Source organism: Molothrus aeneus, chromosome 7 (genome assembly GCF_037042795.1).
Source record: "Molothrus aeneus isolate 106 chromosome 7, BPBGC_Maene_1.0, whole genome shotgun sequence".
In the NCBI taxonomy this organism is placed as follows: Eukaryota; Metazoa; Chordata; class Aves; order Passeriformes; family Icteridae; genus Molothrus; species Molothrus aeneus.
In genome coordinates this window covers 241,501-255,841 of record NC_089652.1, presented here as the reverse complement: position 1 = coordinate 255,841, position 14,341 = coordinate 241,501, and the positions used below count along the sequence as shown (strand labels likewise).

The 14,341-nt window shown below is 44.8% G+C and overlaps 1 protein-coding gene across 1 annotated transcript in view; it reads left to right on the top strand.

The window, feature by feature from the left end:
- The first annotated feature begins 228 nt into the window (after positions 1–228).
- The window catches only part of MCM3AP (minichromosome maintenance complex component 3 associated protein), a 21,674-nt gene continuing 7,561 nt past the window's right edge, over positions 229–14,341 (top strand). The window contains exons 1-19 of the mRNA XM_066553130.1: positions 229–997; positions 1,083–1,306; positions 1,939–2,017; positions 3,267–3,414; positions 4,428–4,624; positions 5,603–5,742; positions 6,138–6,335; positions 6,550–6,818; positions 6,990–7,152; positions 7,715–7,875; positions 8,340–8,584; positions 9,362–9,552; positions 10,202–10,302; positions 11,115–11,246; positions 11,857–11,970; positions 12,119–12,271; positions 12,689–12,886; positions 13,205–13,273; positions 14,013–14,147. Coding sequence (XP_066409227.1) covers positions 229–997; positions 1,083–1,306; positions 1,939–2,017; positions 3,267–3,414; positions 4,428–4,624; positions 5,603–5,742; positions 6,138–6,335; positions 6,550–6,818; positions 6,990–7,152; positions 7,715–7,875; positions 8,340–8,584; positions 9,362–9,552; positions 10,202–10,302; positions 11,115–11,246; positions 11,857–11,970; positions 12,119–12,271; positions 12,689–12,886; positions 13,205–13,273; positions 14,013–14,147 — 3,686 coding nt within the window. The remainder of the gene's footprint in view (positions 998–1,082; positions 1,307–1,938; positions 2,018–3,266; positions 3,415–4,427; positions 4,625–5,602; positions 5,743–6,137; positions 6,336–6,549; positions 6,819–6,989; positions 7,153–7,714; positions 7,876–8,339; positions 8,585–9,361; positions 9,553–10,201; positions 10,303–11,114; positions 11,247–11,856; positions 11,971–12,118; positions 12,272–12,688; positions 12,887–13,204; positions 13,274–14,012; positions 14,148–14,341) is intronic.

Below are 14,341 nucleotides of genomic sequence, written 5' to 3'. Positions count from 1 at the left end.
GTCCAGCCGTTAATATGCCCGCCCAACTTAATCCCCGCCCACTTAGACCACGCCCACAGGCACGCCACAACGATCCTCCCACCCGTCTGCCCGCCCCTAGCGGTCTGCTGCCGCGTAGTCCCGCCCACTTTTCTCGCGCACGCCGTCCTCCGCCCCGTGGCTAGGGCCTCTCCCCACTGCGCATGCGGGTCGCGTTTCGTTCAGCGGTCCGAGGCCGCCTCCGCAGCGATGTCGGCGCGGGGCCCGTTCCGCAGCCCGCCCTCCTTCCCGCCGCCGCTGCGCTTCGGGCAGCCCGCCGTGTTCGGCCAGGGCGGCGGCCCCGCCGGCCTTCCCTTTGCGCCCGCCGCCACCTTCGCGCCGCCCTACGCGCTGGGCCAGGCTCCGGCCCCGGCGGGGAACGCGGGATTCAGCTTCAGGCCGCCCACCAACCTGGGCGGCTTCCCGACCTCCAGCGAAGCGTCAGGTGGCGGCGGCGGTGTCTTCGCCGCTCCTGAGTTCCGCTTCAAGGCGCCCGAGAGCGCCGCCGCCTTCAAGCCTCTGTCAGGCGGCGAGGCAGAGAAGGGCTCGGCTGCCCCCGCCGCCTTTACTTTCTCGTCGTCCTTCGCCTTCACGTCTGAGATGGGCCCCGAGGCGGCGGTGGCGCGGGAGCCTTTCTCGTTCTCACGTCCCACCGCCGCTTTGGGGCGGCCGGAAGAGAGAAGTCTGAGGGTGCTGCCGGAGGATCTGGGGGAACCGCCGTCCAAGGGGCTGAAGCGGAAGGAGGAGAGGGAGCGCTCGCCGCGGCGGGCGGCGGCGGGCGGGCGGGCGGCGGCGCCGCCGGAGAAGCGGGCGGTGTTGCTGAGCCGGCCCCGCGGCGGGATCCTGTTCGGCCGCACGCTGGAGGATCTGCTGCGCAGCCAGGCCCGCGAGCAGCGGGAGCGTGGGGACGGCCCTGAGGCCGAGCGGGGACCCGCCGAGGAGCCGCCGCCGGCCGAGGCCCGGGAGCCCGCCCGAGAAGGTGGGCGGGAGTCTGGTGGGGGGTAGGCCTGCCGCCCGGGTGTCTCCCCGCTTGCTGACTGCTGTCGTGTTCCTCTTCGTTACAGATGCGGCCCCCACTGCCCCTGCTCGCCGGAGCCGCGGCAGCGAGAGCACGGAGGGGCTGGGGGGCCTGCCAGCCGCCGAGCTGACGGCTGTCCAATGCAAGAACATCCCTGACTACCTGAACGACAGGACTGTGCTGGAAAAGCACTTCGGCCAGTTCGCAAAAGTTCGCCGGATCATGACCAGGCGCAATAAAAAAATGGCTGTTCTCCACTTTTTTGATCATGTGAGTATCAGAAGTGGCATAACTCTTGGAAGTTTTCGGCCTGGAGAGGTGTCCAGGGATACCTTAGAGCCCCTTCCAGTGTCTAAAGGGGGCTTACAATGAAGAGGGAAAGCAACTTTTTACAGGGACAGACTGGAAGAGGACAAAGGGAAACAGTGTAAACTAAAAGAGGAGTTAGATGTCAGGAAGAAATTACTTGAAGGTGATGAGGCCCTGGCACAGGTTGCTCAGAGGTGTGGCTGCCCCATCCTTGGAAATGTCCGAGGTCAGGCTGGATGAGGCTTGGAGCAGCCTGGTCTAGTGGAAGGTGTCTCTGCTCAAGGCAGGGGACAGGGGGGTGTAGCTGAATGGTCCCTTCCAACCCAATCCAGTTTCTGATTCTATGAAGAAAGACTTAAATCTGAGTGCTTGGGGTGGGTCCAGCAGTAATGAAAACTACACTCTTGTTTGTAGAAAAGCAACACTTTCTCGTGGAGACCAATTCAGCTGATTGCATATAGGTCTTAAGTGAAATTAAAATGCAGCAATCATAATTTTTTGGGGATTAGTAAATGTTTCTCTGGGAAAAACTGCACTGTGTGTCTCGGTATTGCGATGCCAGTAGGTTTCCGTGTTCTTTTGTTTCCTTTCAGGCCTCTGCAGTTCTGGCCAGAAAAAAAGCGAAAGAGTTGCACAAAGACATAGTAACATTTTGGCAAAAGAAGAAAACAAGTAAGTCTGTGTTTCCAGACTACTGAATGATGTATAAATAGCGTGCCAGCTGCTCTTTTTTTCCTTGATGTACTGAGGATGATACCTAAATTATCTCTTAGGAGGCGATATCATGGTTGAATCCTTAATGTAATATACAATAGCAATATGGTGATATTCATCTTTGTGCTTCTGTCCGGAAGTAGGATATTCTTTAGGGGTATAAGAAAACCCAGTCTGAAGTGCCTTGCTGCCTGCCTCAGATCATGGACTGGAATGTGAACTTCTAGCTTTCAGGAAAAGGTTCTGAGAACCAACCCAAGGAAGGTGTCCTGAGAATCTCTGCAGTGTCTGCTGAGGTTGCTGTTCTGTGCATCAATAGTTAGACACTGTTTGAACCAAAAAAAGAGAACAACCTACAGAGTTTAGATGTGGGAAACCTGGATTTCAGACCCTGCTTGGTATTAGGGCAAGAGGAGATTGTTCAGTCCCCAAGGGAATACTTATAATGTCAAGTGCTTCCCTTTCTTTAGCTCCATGAATGCAGTGTGTGTGCCTGTGAGATCCTAGCCTGTGGGTGCACTTCAGCTGCCAGCACATGGATGGTTCACCTCAGCTTTGACCAATCACAGCCTTGCCTTCCAGGAAACAAATAGCTGCTGAGTTGTCTCCCCGAAATTAACATCCTGAAGCAGAAGCTCTAGGGCTGCCTCTTTGCCAGTGTAATTTTATCATGGTGTTATGTCTGTGGCAGCATTCTAAAATAACTATTCTTTGAGGGTTCAAGAAAAATCCAGGTGGAAAAATTGTCTCTGGAAGAAGAAATTCTCCCTTCCTGCAAGTGTTAATTCATGCCAACCTGAGTCTAAGCTTGGATATGTGAAAGAAATACTTTCAGTAGGAGCACTTGGAATTGTGATTTACACAGGTAGAATGGATTTTGTATCCCATAGGGAGTTATGGCTTGTGGATTATATTGCAAATTTGAGAGAATTGTGATTCAGTTCAGGATTAGACTTCATTTATTGCTAATTATCATTATTGCTAAGTGATATTGTCTTGAAAAATACTTATTCTTTATAGAACAATGGCCTTGATAGCAATTGTTGGAAACTTGGTATAGCTCCTAGTACAAATTGTTGTGGAAGTTTTGCATGCATGTACAAAACTGGGAGTCTTAGTATTCATCACCACCTCCGTGGGGTCAAGAAAAAGCTGTTGCTTAAACTACTTGGCAGGTACCTGGTTTCATATTTATGTGTGATTTCAGGTCCAGCAAAAAGGGAATTTTCATCCAAGGAGAAGAAAGCAGGTGAAGATGAAGGAAGACAAAGCAGTGAAGAGCAAAGCTATCAGCATTCCCCTCTTAGAAAACCTTTAATAAGATCTTCTGCTAGCAGTGTCATGCCTGGGAGAAGGTATGTCCTCTCCTCTGGGAATCCACCTGTCAGGAAATGGGGAGCTTGGAGAAAAATAGTGATCACTGTGTGCCAAATATAGTCCCGTTCTCTTCAGGGAGGCTGCTTCCCTTCTTTTCTGATTTGTCTGAATTAGAAGCACTCAGCTCTCACACTTTGTCAGAAGGATATTCCTAATGGCTTATTAGGGTCTTTTATTTTGGTGAAAGTAAAAAACTTTGTTCATAAAAGCACCTGTAGTGTGAGGCATGAGGGAAGGGAACAAACAGTGCTGAGCCCAACCAGGACTGAGCAGTAATGACACTGTTTGTGGTTGTGATTCAATGAGCTTCTCAAGCAAGCAGTTTCCTTTGTAGGCAATTAGAGCTCTGTGGAATGAGGGTCTCATTTTTGGAGTAGTTTGGATCATTGTCTCACTTCAAGTGAACAGTCTTCCTGGTTCATGGCAGTCACAGAAGTGGCAAGATTGTCATCTTTGTCACACCTCAATGGTTTGTCTAGTCTGACAAAAGTAATTTGATATGTGCAATCATATAACTATAAAAATTGTAATATATTATGAAGGAATTAGTATTCCTTGATTTAAAAAGCATGTTTGTACTTGGCCGTGTAAAATCTTTTAATAATCTCTGTTGCTGTAGAAAGAAAATTGGGTTTGTCTCCAGCAAGCCAGTTCCTAACTTAAAATACAAACTGCTGTGCCATAGTGTTGCAAAATGCTACAAAACCCATCCATTTCTGTCTCCTCTATGACACTTTCAGTAAGTCCTTTTCTGTTAGGACTTTCTCCACAATGCCAGAGCTCTTAGCAGCATTGTCAGGGCAGTGCTGAGGATTTAACCAGATTAACTCCCGGGGCTGGTGTTAGCACAGCACGTCCATACATTGTTCATGTTTCCCTGTGAACAAAAGACTCTTCTGAAGAGATGCTGGCATCCTAAATAGCAGTGAACTGATTAAGACCAGGGCATGTGCTAACATATTATTATTAATAGAAAAGTCTTCTGCTTTAGTTCTCCAGCAAAGAACCCTGGCCTTCGAAAGGCACTGCAGTTTGAAGCAGAGCTGTTTGATTCCAGTTCTGAAGGGCAGAGCTCAGAGGGCTTGGGAGCTTCGCTGTCATCTCTCAGTAACCTGGTAGGATTGGTGGCTGAGACATCTGAAGAGAGATATAGGCTCTTGGACCAGAGGGACAAAATCATGCGACAAGGTAATTAACATAAGTTAATGAGTGTGTCATCTGCTTCTCTGGATGGAAGAAGTGTTTGGGTTTTGTGGCAAAGCTGTTGGGATATTATGGAAATGGCTTAAAAGAGCGTTTAATGTGGAACAGTCTATAAAATACTCTCCTAGAGTATTATTTTCTGTATTTTTTTTCTTGTAAAACACACAAATCTGTTCTACTTATTGTACATGCAATGTCTTGTGTAAAGGGAAGGGTGGAATGTCCATCTTCTGTGAAGGAGGGCATATAGAGAGATGTGCTTCTCTAGAGACTTTTTAAAGAAGGTTGCCCAAAGCCTTAACTGTGTTTTGTAGGACCACAGATAACAGAATTATTTGAGTTGGGAGGGGCCCTAAAGCTCATCCAGTCCCACCCCTTTGGCATAGGCAGGGACACCTTCCACTATCCCAGGTTGCTCCAAGCCCCATCCAGTCTGGCCTTGAACACTTCCAGGCGTGGGGCTGTTACAGCTTCTCTGAGCAACTTGTGCCAGTATCTCTAGTATTTCTCCAAATTCAAACTATTACACAACTGAGAATTATTTCAAGAAATGTCCTTTAGTTTCACAGTGGTGATTGTAACACCTTCCATGCTTTTCTTGCCATTTCGAAACTGATCCTATTTCTAATTTAAGATCTTATTTTTAATATTGATGGACTTCTTGTCCACTCAATGCAGAATTTTGAATTTGCTGTTCCTTAGGACAAAAAACAGTGGGTGTTTTTTAAAAGCTTCAGTCTTTTCAGCAAAGCTCGCAATATGTGCAATACTTGGACAGGCCTCAGAGTGGGGAGAACCCCCATCCTTGTCCATTTGTGACTATACCAAAGTTTGGGTACAGTCTTGCATGCTCAGGGCTGTTTTGGCACATCAGGGTAATAGCTTATTGTGAAGACAAAAAACCCAAGACCTAAGGGATGCTTAGTGTTTGTTCAATTTTTTCTGTGGTTTTTTTTTTTTTAGCTCGAATAAAAAGGACTGATCTTGGCAAAGCAAAAACTGTTGTTGGTACTTGCCCAGATATGTGTCCTGAAAAGGAGCGTTACATGAGGGAGACAAGAAACCAGCTCAGCATCTTTGAATTGCTTCTAGGCACTGATAAGGTATGAGATTCCCAGGATATCAGTATGTCTCATGCTCATTGGAGCTGTCAGTATTGTTTAACTGATTACAGAGGTAATTCTGGTACAAAAATTCTGTAAGCTGTTTAATTATTGCCTTTGAATTCTGGAAAACAAGATTTGCTTTTTCACTCTGTCATGTCTTTTATTCAGTTATTTAGAACTATACTTCTGTATAGTTCTGTATAAAGCTGTAATTACATATTATATGTAATTATCTATAGCTATATATTGTCTTAAAGGTTATGAGTTTGAGACTAAGTCAACACTTCAGTCAACTCCTTACTGAAGTTAAAGGCATAGGTGGGATGAAATCCTCTTTACTGCTGGGAAGTTGTACATACTTAGGTTTTTATTCTTTTCCTCACCTCTTGCAGGTGGATCATGCAGCAGCAATCAAGGAATATAGCAGGTCTTCAGCAGATCAGGAGGAACCTTTGCCCCATGAACTGAGACCCTCTGAGGTACTGAGCATGACCATGGACTATTTAGTGACAAATATTATGGATCAAGGAGAAGGAAACTACCGAGAATGGTATGATTTTGTCTGGAACAGAACTCGTGGAATAAGAAAGGTAAGCACTGTGGATGGAGGTGTTTGGTGATAAAAAACAAAAGATCCCATCATGCTGTAAAAAAAGGAAGCAAAAAGCGATAGTTGTTGAAATGTTTTGAATTGCAGAGTGACTCAAAGCACAGTGAAATGGGTTTTCCAGTGGTAGTGCCAGATGACTGCACTGTTCAACTAGTTTAAAAATACATGTAATGTGTTCTTTTTCATTCTGTTAGGATATAACCCAGCAACACCTCTGCAACCCGCTGATGGTGTCTCTGATTGAGAAGTGCACTCGCTTTCACATCCACTGTGCTCACCATTTGTGTGAAGAGCCCATGTCCTCCTTTGATGCTAAAATTAACAATGAGAACATGACTAAATGCCTGCAGAGCTTGAAGGAGATGTATCAGGACTTAGCTAACAAGGGGATTTTCTGCAAGAGTGAAGCAGAGTTCCGAGGTTATAATGTCTTGCTGAATCTGAACAAGGGTGATATTCTCAGGTGAGAACAAGACATCATTTGTTTTCTCTCTTTACCTCTGGGAAGAATTGAGTTTAGAATAAAATCCAGACAAATTGTAATGCTCTTGATTTTAATTCTTTGCTGTTGCAAGTTGCTGTTGATTGTTCAGTATTGAAGCAAAAGTTTTGTCCCTGTCTTTTGTCTCCACAGAGAAGTTCAACAATTTCATCCAGAGGTTAGAAACTCACCGGAAGTTAGATTTGCAGTTCAAGCTTTTGCTGCATTAAACAGCAACAATTTTGTGAGGTTTTTCAAGCTTGTGCAAGCAGCTTCCTATCTGAATGCCTGCCTCTTACACTGTTATTTCAACCAGGTGAGGAAAAAACAGATGGATGTTTTTTAAATTATTTAATGAGTAAGACAGTCTGGGATTTGAGGGGAAATCAGCAGAAAATTTAGTAGAAATTGAGCCATAAAGATAATATTGTTACTACTTTTTTAGAAGTGTTAAAAAATTTATCAGGACCTTTTTGCTGTGATATGAAAGGCAAATACTGAAATGTTCTTTTTTTTTCTTGTAATTGTGTGCAAATAAATACTTCCCTGAAATATTGGGAAATTGGGAAGCAGAGAACCAGGCCTGAGAGTCCTGCAAAGAAATATGAGTCCGTACTTTCAGAAGACCTTGCAAGGTTTTTTCTGCAGAAGAATCACAAAGGGATATGTTCAAAACAAGTATCATGAAAGAGGAACAGAAACTAGAAAGCAAGTGTGTAGAATTTAAAAAGTTAGTTGCAATTCTAAATAATTGTTTGTGTCGATACTTGATGACAAAGTATTGGTGCATTTAAACATGATTATCACGTTTATTGTACGCTTTATGGTTTATTTTGGGTTCTTCCCTAGTAGCTATGTGGCTTTTTCTTTTCCCCCAGATTCGTAAGGATGGTCTCAAATCCCTCAATATTGCCTACACTGTGAGCACCCAGAGAAGTACAACGTTCCCCTTGGACCACCTTGTCCGCATGCTGCTATTCAAAGACTGTGAGGAGGCAACTGATTTTATAAGTTATTACGGCCTGAGTGTATCAGATGGGTGAGTGTGAGGAAAGTGATGCCTGGGGGGGTGAGCCTGATGTCAGGCAAAGGGGGTAATGTGGGGGAGCTGCTCCTGAAGGTTGGAAAGAATGGGCCAAGAACAGGGGATGGGTCTCCATAGGAGATAAGGACACAGTTCTGTTTCATGGGAAACTGGCATTATAGTGATGCCTGTAGAGTAGTTTGAAGTTGAACAGTGCAAACCAGCTGTCAGAGGATATTGGAGGACAGCAGTTCACAGATAAGTGTCTGCCATGAAAATCCATGCATTGTAAGGTGTGTTCATCCAAACTCGGAATTTTGAGAGACTGGGAAAGGAAAAAAAAACCTTGAGGATGCCAGTTAGTCATGTATTCCTGTCAACATTCTGTTTTGAACCAATAAGTTTCAGAATTGAAAGCCTGTAGGTTACCGGAGCTTTGTGGACATATGCCTGGCTGTTAATTTTTTGTTTTTCCCCAGTGGTTATGTGGAGCTGAATCGCTCGGCTTTCCTGGAGCCAGATGGATTACCCAAGCCACGGAAATCCCTGTTTGTCAGCCAGAAGCTCACTGTCTCTGTTGGCGAGGTTGTGAACGGGGGGCCCTTGCCCCCAGTGCCCCACCATGTGCCTGTGTCCAGCTTCAATGGGCAGAACAAATACATTGGTGGAAGCACCACTGTGGATCAGGCCGGCAGTAGCCAAAAACCCAGTGTGGAAGCAACAGGTGAGAGCAAACCTGCATTTTAGTTACTGCTCAGATTACACTGTCAAGGCAGAAGCTGTTTGTGGCTCAGAGATTGAAACTGCATGATAATTTAGATGTAGTGAAAGGACTAGAATTTAAATTGCAAGAGAATTACAGAATGGTTTGAGTTGGAAGGGACCTTGAAGCTCATCAAGTTCCAACACCTGACATGGCATCAAGTTCCACCACCTTCAACTAGACCAGGTTGCTGAGGTGTATTTATGTATCTGTAAAAGCCAAGAACAACCTGATTAATAAAATCTATTTCCCAATTCAGAAAATTCTCTATTGAGCCAAATTTTGCCAACATAAGTGAAATAACAAATGTGTGACTACTTTGGAAAACCAACTTCCGTTTGTAGTTTGCATATTTTTTATTTGCAGGTGTTTGTTGCCTCTGTGTGTATAAACATGTCATTTTTCAGGTTAGCTGAATGTGTGCTTTTCTGTCCTTGCTGGAAGTACAGATAGTGTGTGTAGGTGCCAGGTGGGCCTGACATAAAACAGTTGCTTTGTTGGAAATACATGTGCTTGGTAATGAGGGTAATGTGCAATTAAATGTTTAAATGTTTTGTATAAAATATTCATAAATGTAAATTAATTTCTATAATATAACTTTAAGGCAACAAACTGCTCTTATAGGTTTATATTATGACCTGCTGAGTTTTATCAGACAAGCCAGTTTTTTGAAGAAAAAATTTGCTTCTGTTTGTGACTGATGTGGTTTCCTTAATTTTTCTCCTTTTCCCTCCCAAGAAGGAAGAGTGGAAAGCAGAGGTGTGGATCTAGAGGCCACAGTAGTGAGAGTCCAGTCCCCATCTCATCTTCTGCCCTCGCTGTTGCCTTGTCAGCTGGTGCCAGTCTTGCCTTCTGCACAGCCCATCTCCCAGCCTGCTGCACAGCCTGAGCCTCCCCCTTCAAAGCCTCAGCCTGGTTACTCAGATGAGGTAGGGAAATCTAAACCCATCAGGAAATATTTGGGAAAGATCTGTGAAATATAACAAAAGGTAACCAGGTTCTTAGGGTATTTAATTTTTTTGTAACATGCATGTATGTCAAATGACACATGACAAAAGTTTCTTGCTGTAGGTACATGACCATTAATGCTGGGTCTTGAATGTGTACCCCATCTACCTGTGCTGTTTTTCTCCCTCCCACACAAGTTTTTGTATGCTGATGCTGAACCAGTCTCAGAGAGTCTCATTGCTTTGTACAGTACAGTTGTCATATTCTACCTAGATAATGGCAAATTTCAGTGAAAGGTAGACCTGATAATTTGGAATTAAATCAGCTAGAATGGAAGTCTAAGGTAAGAAAATAAGAGTCTCTCCTCAGTTATGGTTTCCTGAATTGATTTGCCCATATTTAGTACAAAAATCTGCTTTTGTTTCTGTGCTGTTAGTAACCTTTTAGATAGTCTAAATAGTCTGAAGTTTGCAGGCTGTTTTGTTTGGTTAAGTTGGCTCTGTTTGTAAGCAGAAACACAGATGCTGCTGTGAATTACGGTCAGTTAAGGAAGGCTGGAGAACCTTACTCCCAGTTTACTCCTGAGAAGGACTACACCTTGTTTCAGCTGCTTCTTCTGCTGTGTTGCAGGACATTGCTGAAGTGGTGGATGGGCTTGTGCATGATGTCCTCAAAGGAGAGTGCAGAGAAGTGGGCAGAGCAGGAGCAGCTTACGTGGCTGCTGCTATCTGGTAAAGAGCATTTCTTGCAGGTTCTCCTGGGGTCTGTCACCACAGTTGCCCCTTGCCATAGCAGCACCATGTGTGAAGATGGTAAAACTAAGCACTGCCAGGTCTGTGATGGAGACTATGTTACTGATGCAGCGGAAGGGAAAGCAGACCTTTCTTCAGATGTCTGTCACATCCCAGCTCTAGCCTTAAGGGAAGGCTGACCCAAACCTCTGGAAGCTTTGCCTGGTTATGGAAGGGAAGGTGCCCAAAAGGGGACAAGAGGAGCAAGTCCAGATCTGTCTGCTTCTCTGCTTCTGATAAATTTTCTCTCCAGGGCAGTTGGTCGAGTCATAGATGTGGGATGTGACCCAAACAGTTGTTGTTCCAGTGCTGTTTGAGTGGGATAGCTGACCCAGGCTGACTAAAGTCCATTCCCTGTGATGTCATGGTCAGCAATAAAACTGGGTTAGAGGAAGAAGTTGGAGATTTGTGGCTTTCAGGGTGGACATTGATTGGGTACTGTCTGGGTATTGCTCTTCCCATGGGAAGTGATGACTGGCTGCATTTACTTTGCTTGATGGGGGAGTGGGGGGTTTACCTTTCTGTATTACAGTGTGTATTTATTTCCATCCACGAGTTTTCCTTTTTTTCTTCCTACTTTCTTCCCTGTCCCAATGTGGGGAGGGGAGTGAGCCAGTATCAGTGTGTGTGTGCTTGGCTAATGGCTGGAGTCAGCCCACCATAGAGAGCAAGGTGTGGCTGAGAAAATATAGACCTGGGGCTTTGAATGAAACAATTCTGGCTTTGAGAAGAGATTTGCTGTTTCTGCACAGTGCCTCAGAGGCCACCATTGAGGAACTTGTGACTGAAGTGATGGGGGAGATCCTCAGAGAAGTGGCTGGAAACATGCTCAGTGTGGAAAGGCAGCGTGTTCAGGAGGAGCGACGCAGAGTGGAGGAGGAGAGGTGAGGCACTACTTTGGCTGTGGGGCACAGTGGGCTGGGTAGACCCCAGACAATGTAAGGACAGCTGGTGCCAACCTGAGTCCTTGTGCCTCTGCTCAAGGCCTTTGTCTTTCTGCCATGGTGGCAGAACAGTCTCACCTTGAATTTCCCTGGGATTGTACAGGCAGGGCTCCCCTCTGCATTCTTGTGTGATCTGCTGGTTAGCATTTTGGTTGCCTCAGAGCCATGGTGAAAATGGTGAGTGGGAAATTTAGGAACTTTTATTTTTCCAGAGCTTCCAGAGAGGGACATGCATCCTCTGTATGCAGGAACTTTTCCTTCTGAGTGAGCTACTTGTTTGTAGCTTATTGGGGTAAGACTAAATAGAATCCTAGAATAGTTTGGTTTGGAAAGGACCATAAAGATCATCTAGTTCCAAGCCCCAGCCATGGGCAGGGATGCCACTCACTAGATCAGGTTGCTTAAGGTGTTTTTAAGGGAAACCTGGCTCCATGCAAAGCTGTTTATTTAGAAACCAGATAGTGGGAAATAATTTTAGGCAAACTGCATGTAGTGCTTGTGTAACTAAGCAGCAAGTCTGCCAATGTAAAGTTTTTCTTTGTCCTTCCAGGCAAAAGCAGGAAAGAGAAGAGTTAATAAAGCAGTTGAGCCAGTTGCTGGGTATGGAATTAATGGAAGAAGTAATAAAGGAGAGTGTTAAAGAAGCTTCAGTCAATGAGTTAAGGTATGTACAATGTGCTGCATGCAGTAGTTTGCCTTCCCAAGAGTTTCCTAAATGTCATGGACTTCCCTGTTTGCATCTCAGCCCACTGAATTGGCATCCGCTGGAGGTCTTCACCTTAGCAGTCTTGGTTTGTTTTATTTGGAACCAGATGCGCCTTAGAAAGAGACAGGCAAGCCCGGATTGCCCGGTGTTCAGAAGAAGTGTGTGGCCACTTCATGGAGCTCTTTCTGGAGGATGAGATTTTCCAGATTGCCAAGGAAACTCTTCAGGAGCTCCAGTGTTTCTGCAAATACTTACAACGGTGAGTTACCACCCTGGGACACGGCTGCTTCACTTGGGAGCATTGGCATGGAGCAGTTAACAGAGATGAAACTACCACTGTCTGGTTGTGTTCTTTCTGAGACAGTTTTATCTGTCTTATCTCCTTGATAAGGGTAGACCTTACAGTCTTAGTACCAGCCTCTGCTAAATTACTGTATGTGGGGAGAGGATTACATCTTGTTGTAGTCAGGTAAGGAGCTTAGTAGGAGATTCCAGCTTCATTCTGTCTAGAAACTTGTAATAGTTTATCCTTGTATTGTTTCTGCTGATCACTCGTTTTCCTGCCCATATGCTCAGTGTGTTGTGGTTGTTGTGGTGTTCATTTTACAAATATCTGGTGATGGAGGTCTGCAGAAGAGTTCATGAATGTGACCTATTTATCTGTTCTTTTCCAAAGGTGGAGGGAAGCAGTGGTAGCTCGGACAAAGTTGAAACGTCAGATGAGGGCATTTCCAGCTGCTCCCTGTGGCTTGGATTCCAAACATCAACTGAAAGCACTGTCCCCCAGTGCAGAGTGGCCTATTGCCATGGAGAACTTGTGCAAGAGATTTGTTAACCTGGGGAATGGAGGAAAGCTAGGAATCTCTTGCACGAGGTGAGGGATACTTCCAGTGGCATCAGTAGGAAATCTGGTTGATTTTTGGAAGATAAGTTACCAAAAATTCTTTCATTGTGAATGTTACAGTGGGTTTGCAGAACTGTTTATTCTTAAATAACTTCCAAAATACTTTCTCCATAAATGTCATCACCAAGACTGAAAATCCAAATAAATTTTTCTGTTAACAGCAACATTCTGAGGCCTCTGTAATATTTCCCAGGCCTCAGTGTTCTTAGATTTGTTTGAAGTATGTGTTTATACACATATTTATATACATACACATAAAATATACAGCTAAGAATATTTCATTTCTAGATTGAACTTGCTGAGAAACAAGACAGTGCATGAAATCAAAGTTCAGCACTTCTACCAGCAGTTGGTAAGGTAGGCTGGGGTTTGGTTCTTGTTTTCTTTAGAAGCATGCTGTAGCAGATGTGCCAGAGATACCAGAAGTGGCCAGAAGGTATGGCCAACCATGCCTGAATGTCTGCTTGCAGCCTTGCTTCTGGGGGTATTTTGGAATAAGGAGAACAGGAAGGTCATAGAATCATAGGATGGCTGGGGTTGGAAAGCACCTTAAAGATAATTTTGTCCATTCCATCCCCCTGCCATGGGCAGGGACACCTTCCATTAGATTAATGAAGGTGTTGGGTCAGATGATCCTCCTGGGTGTAATTTTAAGGATCTGATGGGTATTATGGGGTGTGACTTTGTACCTAGATGGGATGGGGCCTGGGATGGGCTATGAGGGTAGAGGAGTAAATGAGCTATCAGTGACCTGGATTGTGGTCGGAAAATATTGATTGAGATATTTGAACTGCAGCAGAAGATCTGGCTTCCCATGGCTCCTCATGCTCTCCAGTGGCCTGGGTGTATGTTGGATCAGTGTGGAAGTGAAGCAGTACGCATGTGCTCCTGAAATTCCCAGAGTAAGGCTCGTGTGTCAGGTTTAGCAGCTTTTCTTGAAGGATGTTCTTGAAGCAGTTCTTGAAGGATGAGGAACAGATCCAAAGAATTAACTGGTCAATACACTATAGTATTGTAACTTGTTCAGTGCAAGAGAGACATTCCTCAGCTGTGAAATAGGTGGATCTTTTCACCAGTTCTTTTGTCTCTCTCTAAGTGATTTAGCTTGGACTCCCCTGGATCTTGTCTCGTTAATCACGGCACATATTCCAGTTAAACAAGAACAAGTTTTTTGGAAGGCACTCTTGGTTTTGCCCAGTGATGATGAATATTCCAAGGATGATCCCAATAGGTATGTTGAAGAGTTGGTTGCTGGGTCCCTTTCTCAAATAGGGCAGACTTCTTTTATTTAGGTAGAAGAAGATTAGTAGTACACAGTCCTTGATGTAATTTTGCCTGTACCATTTCAGATTTCCAGCTTTTTTTTTTCCCTCCAGAGTACTCTAAACAATATAGCTGTAATTTATTACAATGATCTGAATTCTT